General features: G+C 38.4%; 1 protein-coding gene across 3 annotated transcripts in view; it reads right to left on the bottom strand.

Moving 5' to 3' along the window:
- The window catches only part of Naglu (N-acetyl-alpha-glucosaminidase), a 192,890-nt gene that overhangs the window by 64,893 nt on the left and 112,337 nt on the right, over window positions 1-15,660 (bottom strand). For all 3 annotated transcript variants that reach the window (XM_076196766.1, XM_076196765.1, XM_076196764.1), the window contains one exon: window positions 2,557-2,696. In XM_076196766.1, the coding sequence (XP_076052881.1) occupies window positions 2,557-2,696 (140 nt within the window). The remainder of the gene's footprint in view (window positions 1-2,556; window positions 2,697-15,660) is intronic.

Raw genomic sequence — 15,660 nt, 5'->3', positions numbered from 1 at the left:
TAGAGAGGACTTACTAAACTGGGACAAGAGAAACACAAGAGGACACGGAAAAAACAAACAAAAAAAACATAGCTACAGAAGAGAACTGAAGAAAAACAGTTTTCCACATAGAGTAGTGGACACTTGGAACAAACTGTACAATGAAATATTATGTGCATAAACCATTCATGAGTTTAAAAGCAAACTAGACACTGCGAGATACAAAGGCGAGACACCACGAGCATAGCTCCCCTTCCCACAAAATACAACTAGGTAAATACAACCTTCTCTCAGCATCCATTCCCAGATGTCCAACCCCCATTTCACTCTTCAATCTATCAAGGCACCCACTCTCCTCTCCCAACCCCCATCCCCACTCCTCCTCCTGCCACATTTGCACCCAAGTATCCAAAACCATCTACCCCCCCCAGCCTCCCTCCCCCAATGCCCACCTCTAGTCCATTGCCACCCTCCCCTCTGCACATCCCACCACCTTACTTTCACCCACATTCATCTCCAGCTTCCTTCCCTCACACACCCTCCCAAACTCTGTCACCAACTTCCTCAATCCCTCCTCCAATCCTGCTACAAGCACAGTGTCATCAGGAAACAACAACTGGCTTATTTCCCACTTTTCTCCATTTTCTTTAACCATCTCCAATCCCCGACCCACCACCCTTGCACTCACCTCCACATTTAGCATACATATACATACATATACCAAGGCTTTTTCCCCCTTACAAGGGGGGTAGCCAAAAAAGGAAAGGCATAAAATCATTTCCACCCATTCCATCCCTGAATACACTCCACACCCCTCAACCCTCCCTCTTATCTTAGCACCTCCTGGATGACGGGTCATCCCTGCACCTTGTCCACTGCCCTGGGTCAGAAGCAGTGTCGCAAGACACAGCACATCCACAGTAAGGCCACTTCATTAAATCGGCGACCCCCCCCCCCTCTCCGTCCCCCCATTGCATAAAAGGAGAGGACGGGGAGAAATCCCTTCGGGCTGCGTCAACTTTTGCTCACACATACTACCTCACCCCCAACCCCCCCGCCCATTCCACCTCATGCAATCACAACATCATCCATATACAACCATTCTCCATTCACCCCTGTCTTTTGTCCTCTCCCGTCCTTCCTCAACAGACATTCCCCTCTTCCCCAAAGCCCCCTTCACCCCATCCATCCACCTCATCCTAGGACGTCCCCTCATGTTCACTCCCTCCACATCTGCCTTCCATACTTCTTTTACTAGTCTTTCTTCACTCATTCTTTCCATGTGTCCAAACCATCCTAATATTCTTTCATCAACCCTATCTCCCAGCTCCTTTTCCACCCCTGTTCTCCTCCTCACCTCCTCATTTCTCACTCTATCTAGCCTAGTAACCCCCATCATACTTCTCAGACACCTCATCTCAAACACATTCAAATTCCTTCTCTCTTCTTCTCTTATGTTCCATGTTTCTGCCCCATACAGTGCTGTTGGCACAATCACTCCTTCATACAGTCTCCTCTTAGCATCCAATTCCCAAATGTCTATTCCTCATTACACTCTTTAATCCACCAAGGCATTTACTCGCTTCTCTCAATCTACATTCTACCTCCACCTTCACTCCACCTTTCCCTGCCACATTTGCACCCAAGTATCTAAAACTATCCACTTCCTCCAGTCGCTCTCCCTTAATGCTCACTTCCAGTCTACTGCCACTTTCACCCCTTGTACATCTCATCACCTTACTTTTACCCACATTTATCTTTAGCTTTCTTCTATCACATACTCTCCCAAACTCTGCCACCAACTTCCTCAATCCCTCCTCCGATCCTGCCACAAGCGCAGTGTCGCCCGCAAACAACAGCTGGCTCACCTACCACTTTTCTCCATTTTCTTTAACTATCTCCAATCCCTTGCCCACTACCCTTGCATTTACCTCTCGCACTACCCCATCCATGTATAAGTTGAACAGCCAGGGCGGCATAACGCATCCTTGACGAAGTCCCACCTTTACCTTGAACCACTCACTCTCTCCATTTCCAATCCTGACACAAGTTCTACTACTCTCATAAAAACTCTTGACAGCTCCCAGAAGCTTTCCTCCTATCCCATATATCTGTATAACCTCCCACAGTGCCTTTCTGTCTACCCTATCATAAGCCTTTTCCAGATCCATAAAAGCCCAAAAAACATCCTTCCCCTTTCCTATAGCTTTCTCACATATCTGTCTTACCACAAATATCTGATCTACACAACCTCTACCTGTCCTAAATCCACACTGTTCCTCACCAATTACTCCTTCTGTTCCTCTCCTAATCCTCTCAATCAAGATCCTCCCATAAGCCTTCCCAACTACACTTAACAAGCAACTCCCTAAAATACTTTGCCCATCTTCCTCTTACTACTGTCTCTTTCATTATCATCTCTCCATCTGCACATTTTATGTTTTCTTTTCTACTTGAATTGCCTCCTCTTCATCTCTTAATTTCCTTCCAAAACATCTTTTTATTACTTTATCTGAAAATAATTCATTCAAATTGCATTATAACCAAGAGGAATATAAAATTACTTAATACACATACCATTGCAGTAAGTCTAGTCCATGGGTACGCCATGCCTGCTCCAACATCAAGTCATACATGATGTAATTCTGGTTAATACCCTCCATAGTCAGTCCTGTACCTATCAGTGTTGCATTAGCATGCCGAGCTGCTGCCATATTCTGCAGACAAAAAGTCCTTAAAATTACTATTCATTGATAAAGCACACACACACACACACTTCAGCGAATGGACGGCTTGGATGACGTTCTGAAAAAAACTGAAGTCTGTGGATCCCAACGCAAAGAGAAGTGCCTAGTGTTTTTACAGGGTGGGGGGGAAATTGCTCATGGGGTAGTGGGAAAGTAGGGATAGAGGAGAAGGGGAGGGATTGCTGAGGGAAATGGAAGGAAATGAGGAAGGAGAGGACTTGGCCCAGGCAGACAGGCGAACGGTAAACAAATGGCCCCCCGACCAGCTGAGCGACGATGAAATGTCTAATAAAAATGTAGAGATTAGAAGTATAGATAAGAGCAATACAGTAGAAAGTGATGAGAACATTTTCCAGGGATTTAAAGAGGGTGGGTGGGACACAAACCCCCTCCGACCGACAAGACTAGAAGAGAAGGTAGATAAGATGATTGAGGACTTGGAGCGTAGGTTCGGTCATGTTAACAACATTGTACGGAGGGTTGAAAAATTGGAAGAACTAGAGAAGGCGAACAAAAACTTAACTAAGGAAATTGAAGAATTAAAAAAACAGTTAAAAGAAGTAAAAGAAGAGAATAAAGTCTTAAAGGAGAATAATAAGAACAAGGAGGGTTGGAAAAAATTCCAAGAAAATAGCAAAGTTGCATTCACTGACATAATCAGACAGCAAATGAATGAACAAACTGAAAACTCAGTTATCAAAGTGATGAGACAGAAGGAGAATATTGTAAGAGACTTAGCAGACAGAAAGAAATGTATAATTATAATAGGAATGGAAGAGAAACATAACCCAGATAGAACCACAAGAATCAAAGAGGAAAATGAAAAAGTAAGAAATTTACTAGAATTAGTTAAGGAAGATGAACCAGAAATAATGAAACAAATTGAAGAGAAATTCAGACTCAGGAAATATAGTACAGATAAGACCAGACCAATTAAGATTAAATTCAGGTCACAAACTACGGCAGAGAATATCTTATCCAAAACAGGGAAACTAGCAACAAGTGAACAATATAAAAAGGTATGGATAAAAAGGGAAATGAATAAAGAGGAAAGAGAGGAAGAAAAACAGAAAAGACTTGAAGCTAAGGAAAAAAACGAGATTAGAACGGAGTCAGAAAAAGAGAGATTCTATTGGAGAGTAGTGAATATGAAACTAAAGAAAGTCAACATACAAGAGAAAAACAAATGGGAAACAGAGAACACAATGGAAGTGGCAGAAAACTAAGAGTGTCTTACACAAATATAGATGGATTAATAACAGGATTGAATGAGCTGAATGATTATTTGAAAGAAAAAGAACCAGACATAATGGGAATTGTAGAAACAAAATTAAAAGGTCCACTACCACCCAACAGTGTAGGACATGATGCATATAATTATTGGATTAGAAACAGAGAGACAAAACAAGGGGGTGGAGTTATGTTCCTGACTAAGAAGGATATAAACGTGAAGTGTGTCACATATGGAAAGAATACAGTAGAGATGATAATGATGGAAGTAGAAGACAGAGATAAGAAGAGCAGAAAGTTTGTGATAAATTATGTGCCCCCGAAAACAGCCTCATGGGAAGAGAGTGAACATAAAAGTATGTTAGAGGACACAAAGATAACATTAAACAAGATAATGGAAGAGGGAGGAAAAATAGTTATGATGGGCGACTTTAATTGCAAAGAAATCTGCTGGGAAGAGATGACAGTAAAGGGTGGAGACGGCTCATGGGGAAACGCTCTACTTGAGATGGTTACTGACCATACAATGACACAATGGATACAGGAGAACACTAGGTATAGAAATGAGGAAGAGCCATCGAGACTAGACCTAATAATTACATCCGAACCTAGAATAGTGGACAAGATTGAATATAAAACACCAATAAGTAAAAGTGACCACATATTGATTGAACTGGAACTTAATGAAGAAAAATATATGAAAAGAAATGAACAATATAGAAAAGGAAGAATGATGTATGAAAAAACAAACTTTGATAAAATAAGAGAATTCTTTCAAAAGGAAAACTGGGAAGAAATATACAAAGAAGAAACAACAGTAGAAGAGAAATGGAATATTTTGACAAAAATTTAAAAAAAAGGAGTGGAAAAGTATGTCCCAAGACAAAAACAAGAAAAAGAATATGTAAAATGCTGGTACAATAAAAGTTGTAGGGAGTTAAAAGACAAAAGAGACAAAGCCTGGACCAGATGGAAAAAAGACAGAAAACCTGAAAAATGGAAAATATATACCTGTTATAGAAATGAATATGTACAAACGTGCAGAGAGGAAAAGAGAAAATATGAAAAAGATATCATAGAAAAGTGTAAAGATCAACCAAAACTATTCTACAGATTTGTAAACAATAAACTGAAAAACAAACAAGACTTGGAGAAATTAAGACAAGAGGGAGTTGAATACACTGAGGAAATGGAAATGGCAGAAATTATGAACAAACATTTTAAATCAGTGTTTACAAGGGAGAACATACAACCTGAAGAGATCGAATGGAAAGAGAAAGTCCCCCCTATGGAAGAAATAGAAGTAACAAAGAACGAAATATTAACACACTTGAGTAATCTTGATGTCAGAAAATCGCATGGACCAGATGAAATAGCAAACTGGATACTGAAAGAATGCAGGAATGAACTGGCAGACAAAATACATAGCATACTAAATAGTTCCTTGAAAGAAGGAAAAGTTCCAGAAGATTGAAAAAAAGCAAATATAGTACCTATATATAAAGGAGGAAATAAAGAAGAACCTACCAACTATAGACCAGTCTCTCTAACAAGTACAATAGCAAAAATTTGTGAAAGAATTATCAAAAGTAGATGGGTAAAATATTTAGAAAAAAACAAAGTGTTAAATCCAAGGCAATTTGGATTCAGACAAGGACGATCATGCGTCACCAATTTAATATGTTTCTATTCAAGGCTAATAGATATAATACAAGAAAGAGATGGATGGGCGGAGTGCATCTTTAGACCTAAAGAAAGCTTTTGACAAAGTACCACATAAGAAGTTGCTTAAGAAATCAGGAACTGAAGGAGGAATACAGGGCAAACTACTAAATTGGATGGAAGACTTTTTGCAAGAAAGAAAAATGAGAGTAGTGATAAGAAACCAGCACTCAAAATGGGATGAAGTAATAAGCGGTGTTCCGCAGGGAACAGTTCTGGCCCCAATAATGTTTGCTATATATATTAATGATATGGATGAAGGAATTGAAAGTTATATGAGCTTCTTTGCAGATGATGCAAAACTACTGAAAAGAGTGAAAACTGAAGAAGATTGTGAATCACTACAGAGAGATCTAAATAAAGTACAGGAATGGAGTAGGAAGTGGGAGATGGAGTTCAATACAAAAAAGTGTAGTATAATGGAATTTGGAAAAAGCAAAAACAGAATAACAGGAGCATATAAATTGGGAGAAGAAGGAATAAAAAAAGTAGAAAATGAGAAGGACCTGGGAGTCATTGTTATGAATAATATGTCACCTGAGAAACATATAAATAAGATTTTTGGAGAAACTTATAATTTAATAAGAACAATCAAAGTTGCATTTACATACTGTACCTGGATGAAGAAATGGTGAAGAAAATCCTAATCACCCTGATAAGACCAAGATTGGAATATGCAGCAACGATATGGTCACCAGGTACAAAAAAATGTATAAAAAAACTTGAAAGAATACAAAGAGCAATTACAAAATTGGCACCAACACTCTCAAAACTATCATATGAAGAGAGACTAGAAAAACTTGAACTACAGACACTAGAGCAAAGAAGAGAGAGAGGAGATTTGATAGCTATTTACAGAATCATGAAAGGCATAGAAATTACTGATAGAGAGAATCTGATAAAATGGGATGACAGAAATACAAGAGGACACGGAAAGAAAATAAAAAAAGACAGCTATAGAAGAGATTTGAAAAAGAACAGCTTTCCTCACAGAGTAATAGACAGTTGGAACAAGTTAGATGAGAAAGTGGTGTGTGCAAAAAAATACATGAATTTAAAAATAGTTTAGATAAAATGAGATATGAAGACGGGACCTCACGAGCATAGCTCCCCTTCCCGTAAAATACAACTAGGTAAATACACTCCACCGAATGGACGGCGTAGAGGATGTTCTGAAGAAAAAGTGAAATTTTCGTGGATCCCAAAGCAAAGGAAGTACCTATTGTATTTACAGGGGGGGGGGGAATTGCTCGTGGTGTAGTGGGAAAATGAGGAAAAAGGAGAAGGGGAGGGATCACTGAGGGAAATGGAAGGAAATGAGGAAGGAGAGGACTTGGCCCAGGCAGGCAGACGCCATGTAAACAAAAGAGGGCCGGACCAGTTTAGTGACGATGAAGGGTCTAACAAAAATGTAAAGATTAGAAACATAGATATGAGTAGCACAATAGAAGGTGAGGATAATAATTTCCAGGGATTTAAGGAGGGGGGGAGGATACCAACCTCCCCCGACTGGCAAGACTTGAAGAAAAACTTGAACAAATGACTGAACATTGGGAGAGTAGGTTCGGTAGAATGTCAAAAATGGCTGAAAGGGTTGAAAGATTGGAAGCACCAGAGAGGGCAAACAAAAACTTAATTAAGGAAATAGAAGAACTAAAAAGACAGTTAAAAGAAGTAAAAGAGGAGAATGAAGAATTAAAGAGGAATAATAAAGAAAACAAAGAGGCCATAGCTAAAGAAGCTAAGGGTTGGAAGACAATCCAAGAAAACAGTAAAGTTGCATTTACTGATATAATTAAACAGCAAATGAAAGAACTGAAGACTCAGTTATCAAAGTGATGAGACAGAAGGAGAATATTGTAAGAGACTTAGCAGGCAAAAAGAAATGTATAATTATAATAGGAATGGAAGAGAAACATAACCCAGATAGAACCTCAAGAATCAAAGAGGAAAATGAAAAAGTAAGCAGTTTACTACAATTAGTTCAGGAAGATGAACCAGAAATAATGAAACAAATCGAAGAGAAATTCAGACTCAGAAAGTATAGTACAGATAAGACCAGACCAATTAAGATTAAATTCAGGTCACAAACGACGGCAGAGAATATCTTATCCAAAACAGGGAAACTAGCAACAAGTGAACAATATAAAAAGGTATGGATAAAAAGGGAAATAAATAAAAAGGAAAGAGAGGAAGAAAAAGAGAAAAGACTTGAAGCTAAGGAAAAAAACGAGAACAGAACAGAGTCAGAAAAAGAGAGATTCTATTGGAGAGTAATGAATATGAAAGTAAGGAAATTCGACATACAAGAGAAAAACAAAAGGGAAACAGAGAACACAATGGATGTGGCAGAAAACTAAGAGTGTCTTACACAAATATAGATGGATTAATAACAGGATTGAATGAGCTGAATGATTATTTGAAGGAAAAAGAACTGGACATAATGGGAATTGTAGAAACAAAATTAAAAGGTCCACTACCACCCAACAGTGTAGGACATGATGCATATAATTATTGGATTAGAAACAGAGAGACAAAGCAAGGGGGTGGAGTTATGTTCCTGACTAAGAAGGATATAAACGTGAGGTGTGTCACATATGGAAAGAATACAGTAGAGATGATTATGATCTAAGTGGAAGACAGAGATAAGAAGAGCATAAAGTTTGTGATAAATTATGTGCCTCCGAAAACAGCCTCGTGGGAAGAGAGTGAACATAAAAGTATGTTAGAGGACACAAAGATAACATTAAACAAGATAATGGAAGATGGAGGAAGAATAGTTATGATGGGCGACTTTAATTGCAAAGAAATCTGCTGGGAAGAGATGACAGTAAAGGGTGGAGACGGCTCATGGGGAAACGCTCTACTTGAGATGATTACTGACAATACAATGACACAGTGGATACAGGAGAACACTAGGTATAGAAATGAGGAAGAACCATCGAGACTAGACCTAATAATTACATCTGAACCTAGAATAGTGGACAAGATTGAATATAAAACACCAATAAGTAAAAGTGACCACATATTGATTGAACTGGAACTAAATGAAGAAAAATACATGAAAAGAAATGAACAATACAGAAAAGGAAGAATGTATGAAAAAACAAACTTTGATAAAATAAGAGAATTCTTTCAAAAAGAAAACTGGGAAGAAATATACAAAGAAGAAACAACAGTGGAAGAGAAATGGAATATTTTGACAAAAATTTACAAAGGAGTGGAAAAGTATGTCCCAAGACAAAAACAAGAAAAAGAATATGTAAAATGCTGGTACAATAAAAGTTGTAGGGAGTTAAAAGACAAAAGAGACAAAGCTTGGACCAGATGGAAAAAAGACAGGTCTGAAAAATGGAAAATATATACTTGTTATAGAAATGAATATGTACAAACGTGCAGAGAGGAAAAGAGAAAATATGAAAAAGATGTCATAGAAAAGTGTAAAGATCAACCAAAACTATTTTACAGATTTGTAAACAACAAATTGAAAAACAAACAAGACTTGGAGAAATTAAGACAAGGTTGAGTTAAATATACAGAGGAAATGGAAATGGCGGAAATTATGAACAAACATTTTTAATCAGTGTTTACAAGGGAGAACATACAACCTGAAGAGATCGAATGGAAAGAGAAAGTCCCTCCCATGAAAGAAATAGAAGTAACAAAGAACGAAATATTGAAACACTTGAGTAATCTTGATGTCAGAAAATCACATGGACCAGATGAAATAGCAAACTGGATTTTGAAAGAATGCAGGAATGAACTGGCAGACAAAATACATAGCATAATAAACAGTTCCTTGAAAGAAGGAAAAGTTCCAGAAGATTGGAAAAAAGCAAATATAGTACCTATATATAAAGGAGGAAATAAAGAAGACCCTACCAACTATAGACCAGTCTCTCTAACAAGTACAATAGCAAAAATTTGTGAAAGAATTGTCAAAAGTAAATGGGTAAAATATTTAGAAAAAAAAAGTGTTAAATCCAAGGCAATTTGGATTCAAACAAGGACGATCATGCGTCACCAATTTAATATGTTTCTATTTAAGGCTAATAGATATAATACAAGAAAGAGATGGATGGGCCGATTGTGCATTTCTAGACCTAAAAAAAGCTTTTGACAAAGTACCACATAAGAAGTTGCTTAAGAAATTAGAAACTGAAGGAGGTATACAGGGCAAACTGCTTAATTGGATGGAAGACTTTTTGCAAGAAAGGAAAATGAGAGTAGTGATAAGAGACAAACACTCAAAATGGGATGAAGTAATAAGCGGTGTTTCGCAAGGAACAGTTCTGGCCCCAATAATGTTTGCTATATATATTAATGATATGGATGAAGGAATTGAAAGTTATATGAGCTTCTTTGCAGATGATGCAAAACTACTGAAAAGACTGAACACAGAAGAAGATTGTGAATCACTACAGAGTGATCTAAATAAAGTATGGGAATGGAGTAGGAAGTGGGAGATGGAGTTCAATACAAAAAAGTGTAGTATAATGGAATTTGGAAAAAGCAAAAACAGAATAACAGGAGCATATAAATTGGGAGAAGAAGGAATAAAAAAAGTAGAAAATGAGAAGGACCTGGGAGTCATTGTTATGAATAATATGTCACCTTAGAAACATATAAATAAGATTTTTGGAGAAACTTATAATTTAATAAGAACAATCAAAGTTGCATTTACATACCTGGATGAAGAAATGGTGAAGAAAATTCTAATCACCCTGATAAGACCAAGACTGGAATATGCAGCAATGATATGGTCACCAAGTACAAAAAAATGTATAAAAAAAACTTGAAAGAATACAAAGAGCAATTACAAAATTGGCACCAACACTCTCAAAACTATCATATGAAGAGAGACTAGCAAAACTTGAACTACAGACACTAGAGCAAAGAAGAGAGGAGATTTGATAGCTATTTACAGAATTATGAAAGGCATAGAAATTGCTGATAGAGAGAATCTGATAAAATGGGATGATAGAAATACAAGAGGACACGGAAAGAAAATAAAAAAAGACAGCTATAGAAGAGATCTGAAAAAGAACAGCTTTCCTCACAGAGTAATAGACAGTTGGAACAAGTTAGATGAGAAAGTGGTGTGTGGAAAAACAATACATGAATTTAAAAATAGTTTAGATACAATGAGATATGAAGACGGGACACCACGAGCATAGCTCCCCTTCCCGTAAAATACAACTAGGTAATTACTAGGTAATTACAATAAAGGGAAATAACTCAAATGTGAATGGTCAGGTTGCTGCATTTAGGTTAGGCCAGTACAAGAAGAATGACTCATGTCCAGTGAAAATACAATTTACCAGTAGGTCACAAGCCATAGCAAATGAAGTAATCAGCTAGTCTCAGAAGGCAGGAAAAGATATATCTAAAAACATTTTGGTCAGTAAAGATGCAACAAGGATGAATGTGCAAAGACATGGGAACTTGTAAAGGAAGCCAAGGACAAAATTGTAAAGACAGAAGAAAAACAGTAGGTTTATTAGTATTCTCAGAGTGTAAAGAAATGGTTTCAAAGGACATGGAATAACACAGCACAGGAAGTACTACGAGAAAAATGAAAGTAACCCAAGCTAATGTAGATGGTTTAATACTGGCCAGGTTAAAGATAAATGATTACCTAATAGTAAATAAGCCTAATATTTTCTGTGCAGCAGAAACAAAGTTCCCAATTTTATTTTTATTTTTTATTTTTTTTTAATCTACAGCTGAGGAATAAGAGATATACCATCTGGAGAAGATACAGAGAAGATTAAGTGGGTGGTGTGGAATTGTGACAAATGACATAATAGCGGAAGAAGTGAATCTAAGTGAGGGCAAGGCTGAAAAAAAATTAATCTGAAAATTAGAACCAAAAGGCCAATTAGAAGATATTTCATGATGGCCTATGCCTCCCTCACCCCACTCAAAACAAGAGCTTGGAATACATATGAACATCAAGAAATATTGTTGGATACAACTCGTCTTTAAAATTAAACTATTAAATATAGTAAAAATACAGTCCTTTTGAGTGACTTACTGCAAAGAGATCAACTGGGGGAGAAGAAAGCAAGTGGTAAGGCAGTCTTGGGGTAATATGCTGTTTAATACAGCAATGGAGACCACCATGACCCAATGGGTAAAGGTGATTTGAGTATGAAAAGATGACAATCCTAGAGGGTTGACCTTGCTGCACATTAATGAGCCAACCATCACTGGCTCTTTAAAAACTTTTGCCCTATAGAGAAAGTGACCATGAAATAACTAAATTTCAGTTGGTAGATAGTCAAACTGAGCCAAGGAATGAATCACAGGTAAGGCAGAATTAATTTTGAGAAGGTGAGCAATAACTTGGGTTTACATACATATATGAAAGGCTTTTTCCCCCATTACATGGGAGGTAGCCAAAAGAAAAAGGCATAGAAAATCACTCCCACCCATTCCATCCCCTACATACTCCACTCCCCTCCACCCTCTTATCTTGGCACCTCCTGGATGACGGGTCATCCCTGCAACTTGTCCACTGCCCTGGGTCAGAAGCAGTGTTGCAAGACCACAGCAAGGCCACTTAACTAATTCGGTGACCCGCCCCCCCCTCTGTCCCCTCATGCAGAAAAGGAGTAGACAGGGAGAAAACCTTTCGGGCTGCGGTAATTTATTTCTCATACATACTTCCTCACCCCTCATCCCACACCCACTACCCCTCATGCATCACAGCACCATCCATACACAACCCTTCTCCATTCACCCCTATCTTCTGTCCTCTCCCGTCCTTCCTCAACAGACATTCCTCTCTTTTGCAATGCCCCTGTTACCCCATCCATCCATCACATCCAAGGACGACCCCTAATGTTCATTCCTTCCACCTCCGCCTTCCACACTTCTTTTACTAATCTTTCTTCACTCATTCTTTCCATGTGTCCAAACCATCCCAATACTCTTTCATCACCCCTATCTCCCAACTCCCTTTCCACCCCTGTTCTACTCCTCACCTCCTCATTTCTCACTCTATCTAGCCTAGTAACCCCTATCATACTTCTCAGGCATTTCATCTCAAACATTATATGAGCTTCTTTGCAGATGATGCAAAACTATTAAAAAAAGTGAACACAGAAGAAGATTGCGAGTCACTACAGAGTGATCTAAATAAAGTATGGGAATGGAGTAGGAAGTGGGAGATGGAGTTCAACACTATAAAGTGTAGTATAATGGAATTTGGAAAAAGCAAAAACAGAATAACAGGATCATATAAATTGGGAGAAGAAGGAATAAAAAAAGTAGAAAATGAGAAGGACCTGGGAGTCATTGTTATGAATAATATGTCACCTGAGAAACATATAAGATTTTTGGAGAAACTTATAACTTAATAAGAACAATTAAAGTGGCATTTACATACCTGGATGAAGAAATGGTGAAGAAAATTCTAATCACTCTGATAAGACCAAGATTGGAATATGCTGCAACGATGTGGTCACCAAGTACAAAAAAATGTATAACAAAACTTGAAAGAATACAAAGAGCAATTACAAAATTGGCACCAACACTCTCAAAACTATCATATGAAGAGAGACTAGCAAAACTTGAACTACAGACACTAGAGCAAAGAAGAGAGGAGATTTGATAGCTATTTACAGAATCATGAAAGGCATAGAAATTATTGATAGAGAGAATCTGATAAAATGGGATGATAGAAATACAAGAGGACACGGAGAGAAAATCAAGAAAGACAGCTACAGAAGAGATCTGAAAAAGAACAGCTTTCCTCACAGAGTAATAGACAGTTGGAACAAGTTAGATGAGAAAGTGGTGTGTGCAAAAACAATACATGAATTTAAAAATAGTTTAGATAAAATGAGATATGAAGACGGGACACCACGAGCATAGCTCCCCTTCCCGTAAAATACAACTAGGTAAATACATTCAAACTCCTTCTCTCTTATGTTCCATGTTTCTCCCCCATACAGTGCTGTTGGCACAGTCACTTCTTCATACAATCTCCTCTTATGCATCCATTCCCAAATGTCTATTCCTCATTACACTTTTTAATCCCACAAGGCATTTACTCGCTTCTCTCAATCTACATTCTACCTCCACCCCCATCCTCCCTTTCCTGCCACATTTGCACCCAAGTATTTAAACTATCCACTTCCTCCAGTCTCTCTCCCTTAATACTCACTTCCAGTTTGCTGCCACTTTCTTCCCTTGTACATCTCATCACCTTAATTTTGCCCACATATATCTTCAGCTTCCTTCTTTCACAAACCTTCCCTAACTGCCACTAGCTTCCTCAATCCCTCCTCTGATCCTGCTACAAACACAGTGTCATCAGCAAACAACTGGCTTATCTCCCACTTTTCTCCATTTTCTTTAATCATCTCCAATACCTGACCCACTACCCTTACATTCACCTCTCGCACCAACCCATCCATGTATAGATTGAACAGCCAGGGCAACATAACACATCCCTGTAAAAGTCCCACCTTTACCTCAAACCATTCACTCTCACCATTTCTAATCCTAACACCAGCTCTACTACTCTCGTAAAAACTCTTGACTGCTCTTAACAGCTTTCCTTCTATCCCATATATCTGCAATACCTCCCTCAGTACCTTCCTGTCTACCCTGTCATAAGCCTTTTCCAAATCCATAAAAGCCCAAAAAACATCCTTACCTTTTCCTATAGCTTTCTCACATATCTGTCTTACCACAAAAATCTGATCTGCACAACCCCTACCTGTCCTAAACCCAAACTGTTCCTCACCAATTACTCCCTCTCTTCCTCTCCTAATCCTGTTAATCAAGACCCTCCCATGAGCCTTCCCAACTACACTCAACAAGATGATCCCTCTGAAACTACTACACTCACACTTGTCCCCCTTCCCCTTGTAAAGTAAAACTATACAGGCACTCCTCCAGTCCTCCAGCACTCTACCCTTTCTCCAGCAAACATTAAATAACATCACCTGCCAGTCCATCATTGTACCTCCTTTTTTCATCCATTCTGCATGGTATCCATCCAACCCAGGTGTTTTACCTGCTCTCATCATCTTAACAGCTGCTTTCACTTCATCTTTCCTTATTTCTCCTCCATTTTCCTCACTCATCACAGTCATTTTCTTAGCACTTCCCACTGCAACTACCTTTCCCTCCCTATCCTCCTTCACATTTAGCAACTCCCATTAAATACTCTGCCCACCTTCCTCTCACTGCCTTCTCTTCCATTATCATCTCTCCATCTGCACCTTTTACCTTTTCTTCTCTACTTGATTCACCTCCTCTTCCTCTTTCAATTTCTTTCCAAAACATCTTTTTATTACTTTCAATTTTTTTTTTTATACTCTTACCCCATTTCACATTTGCTCTCCTCTTTGCTTCCTTTATCTTAGGCTTAACTTCCTTTTTCTTTACTTTGTACCTCTCATACAATTCCCTCATTGTATTTTGTAACCAATCTATGAAAGCCTGCTTCTTCTCTTCTTCACCCTTCTTTGCATCCTCATCTAACCACTGACTACCATCCCTTTTATTTCCTCCCGCCCTTCCTGTTCCACACACCATCTTTGCACATCTTATGACTCTCTCCTTGAACCATCCCATTCCTCCTCCATTCCTAGTTCTACTCTATTCTTCACTCCCTCCCACTCCTCTCTCAGCTTCTTCTTATACTCCTCCTTTTCTTTCTCATTTAAGTAGTTCACTCTAAGTACCTCACTACCTTCTGCCCTTTTCCTCTTGCTCCTACCTATTCCCCACTCTCAACTTACCTTTCACCAGAGAATGATCTGATATTCACCCACTCTCTCCCCTTAGAACATGTACATCCTTAACCTCTTCACTCCGGGGAACATCGCACATCTGGCAGCATTAGCTGCCCAACGTGCGATGTTGCGTCATAATAATCGCATTATAAAAAATAAAGTCAGTGCTCAATCGTTCGTTCTCTTTCACCCGTGAATTTTGATAACCATAGAAAATATGATGAAGA

This window comes from Oratosquilla oratoria, chromosome 13 (assembly GCF_046742065.1).
Source record: "Oratosquilla oratoria isolate Oo_2021 chromosome 13, ASM4674206v1, whole genome shotgun sequence".
NCBI classification, from domain to species: Eukaryota; Metazoa; Arthropoda; class Malacostraca; order Stomatopoda; family Squillidae; genus Oratosquilla; species Oratosquilla oratoria.
This window is presented reverse-complemented; position numbering and strand designations above follow the sequence as displayed.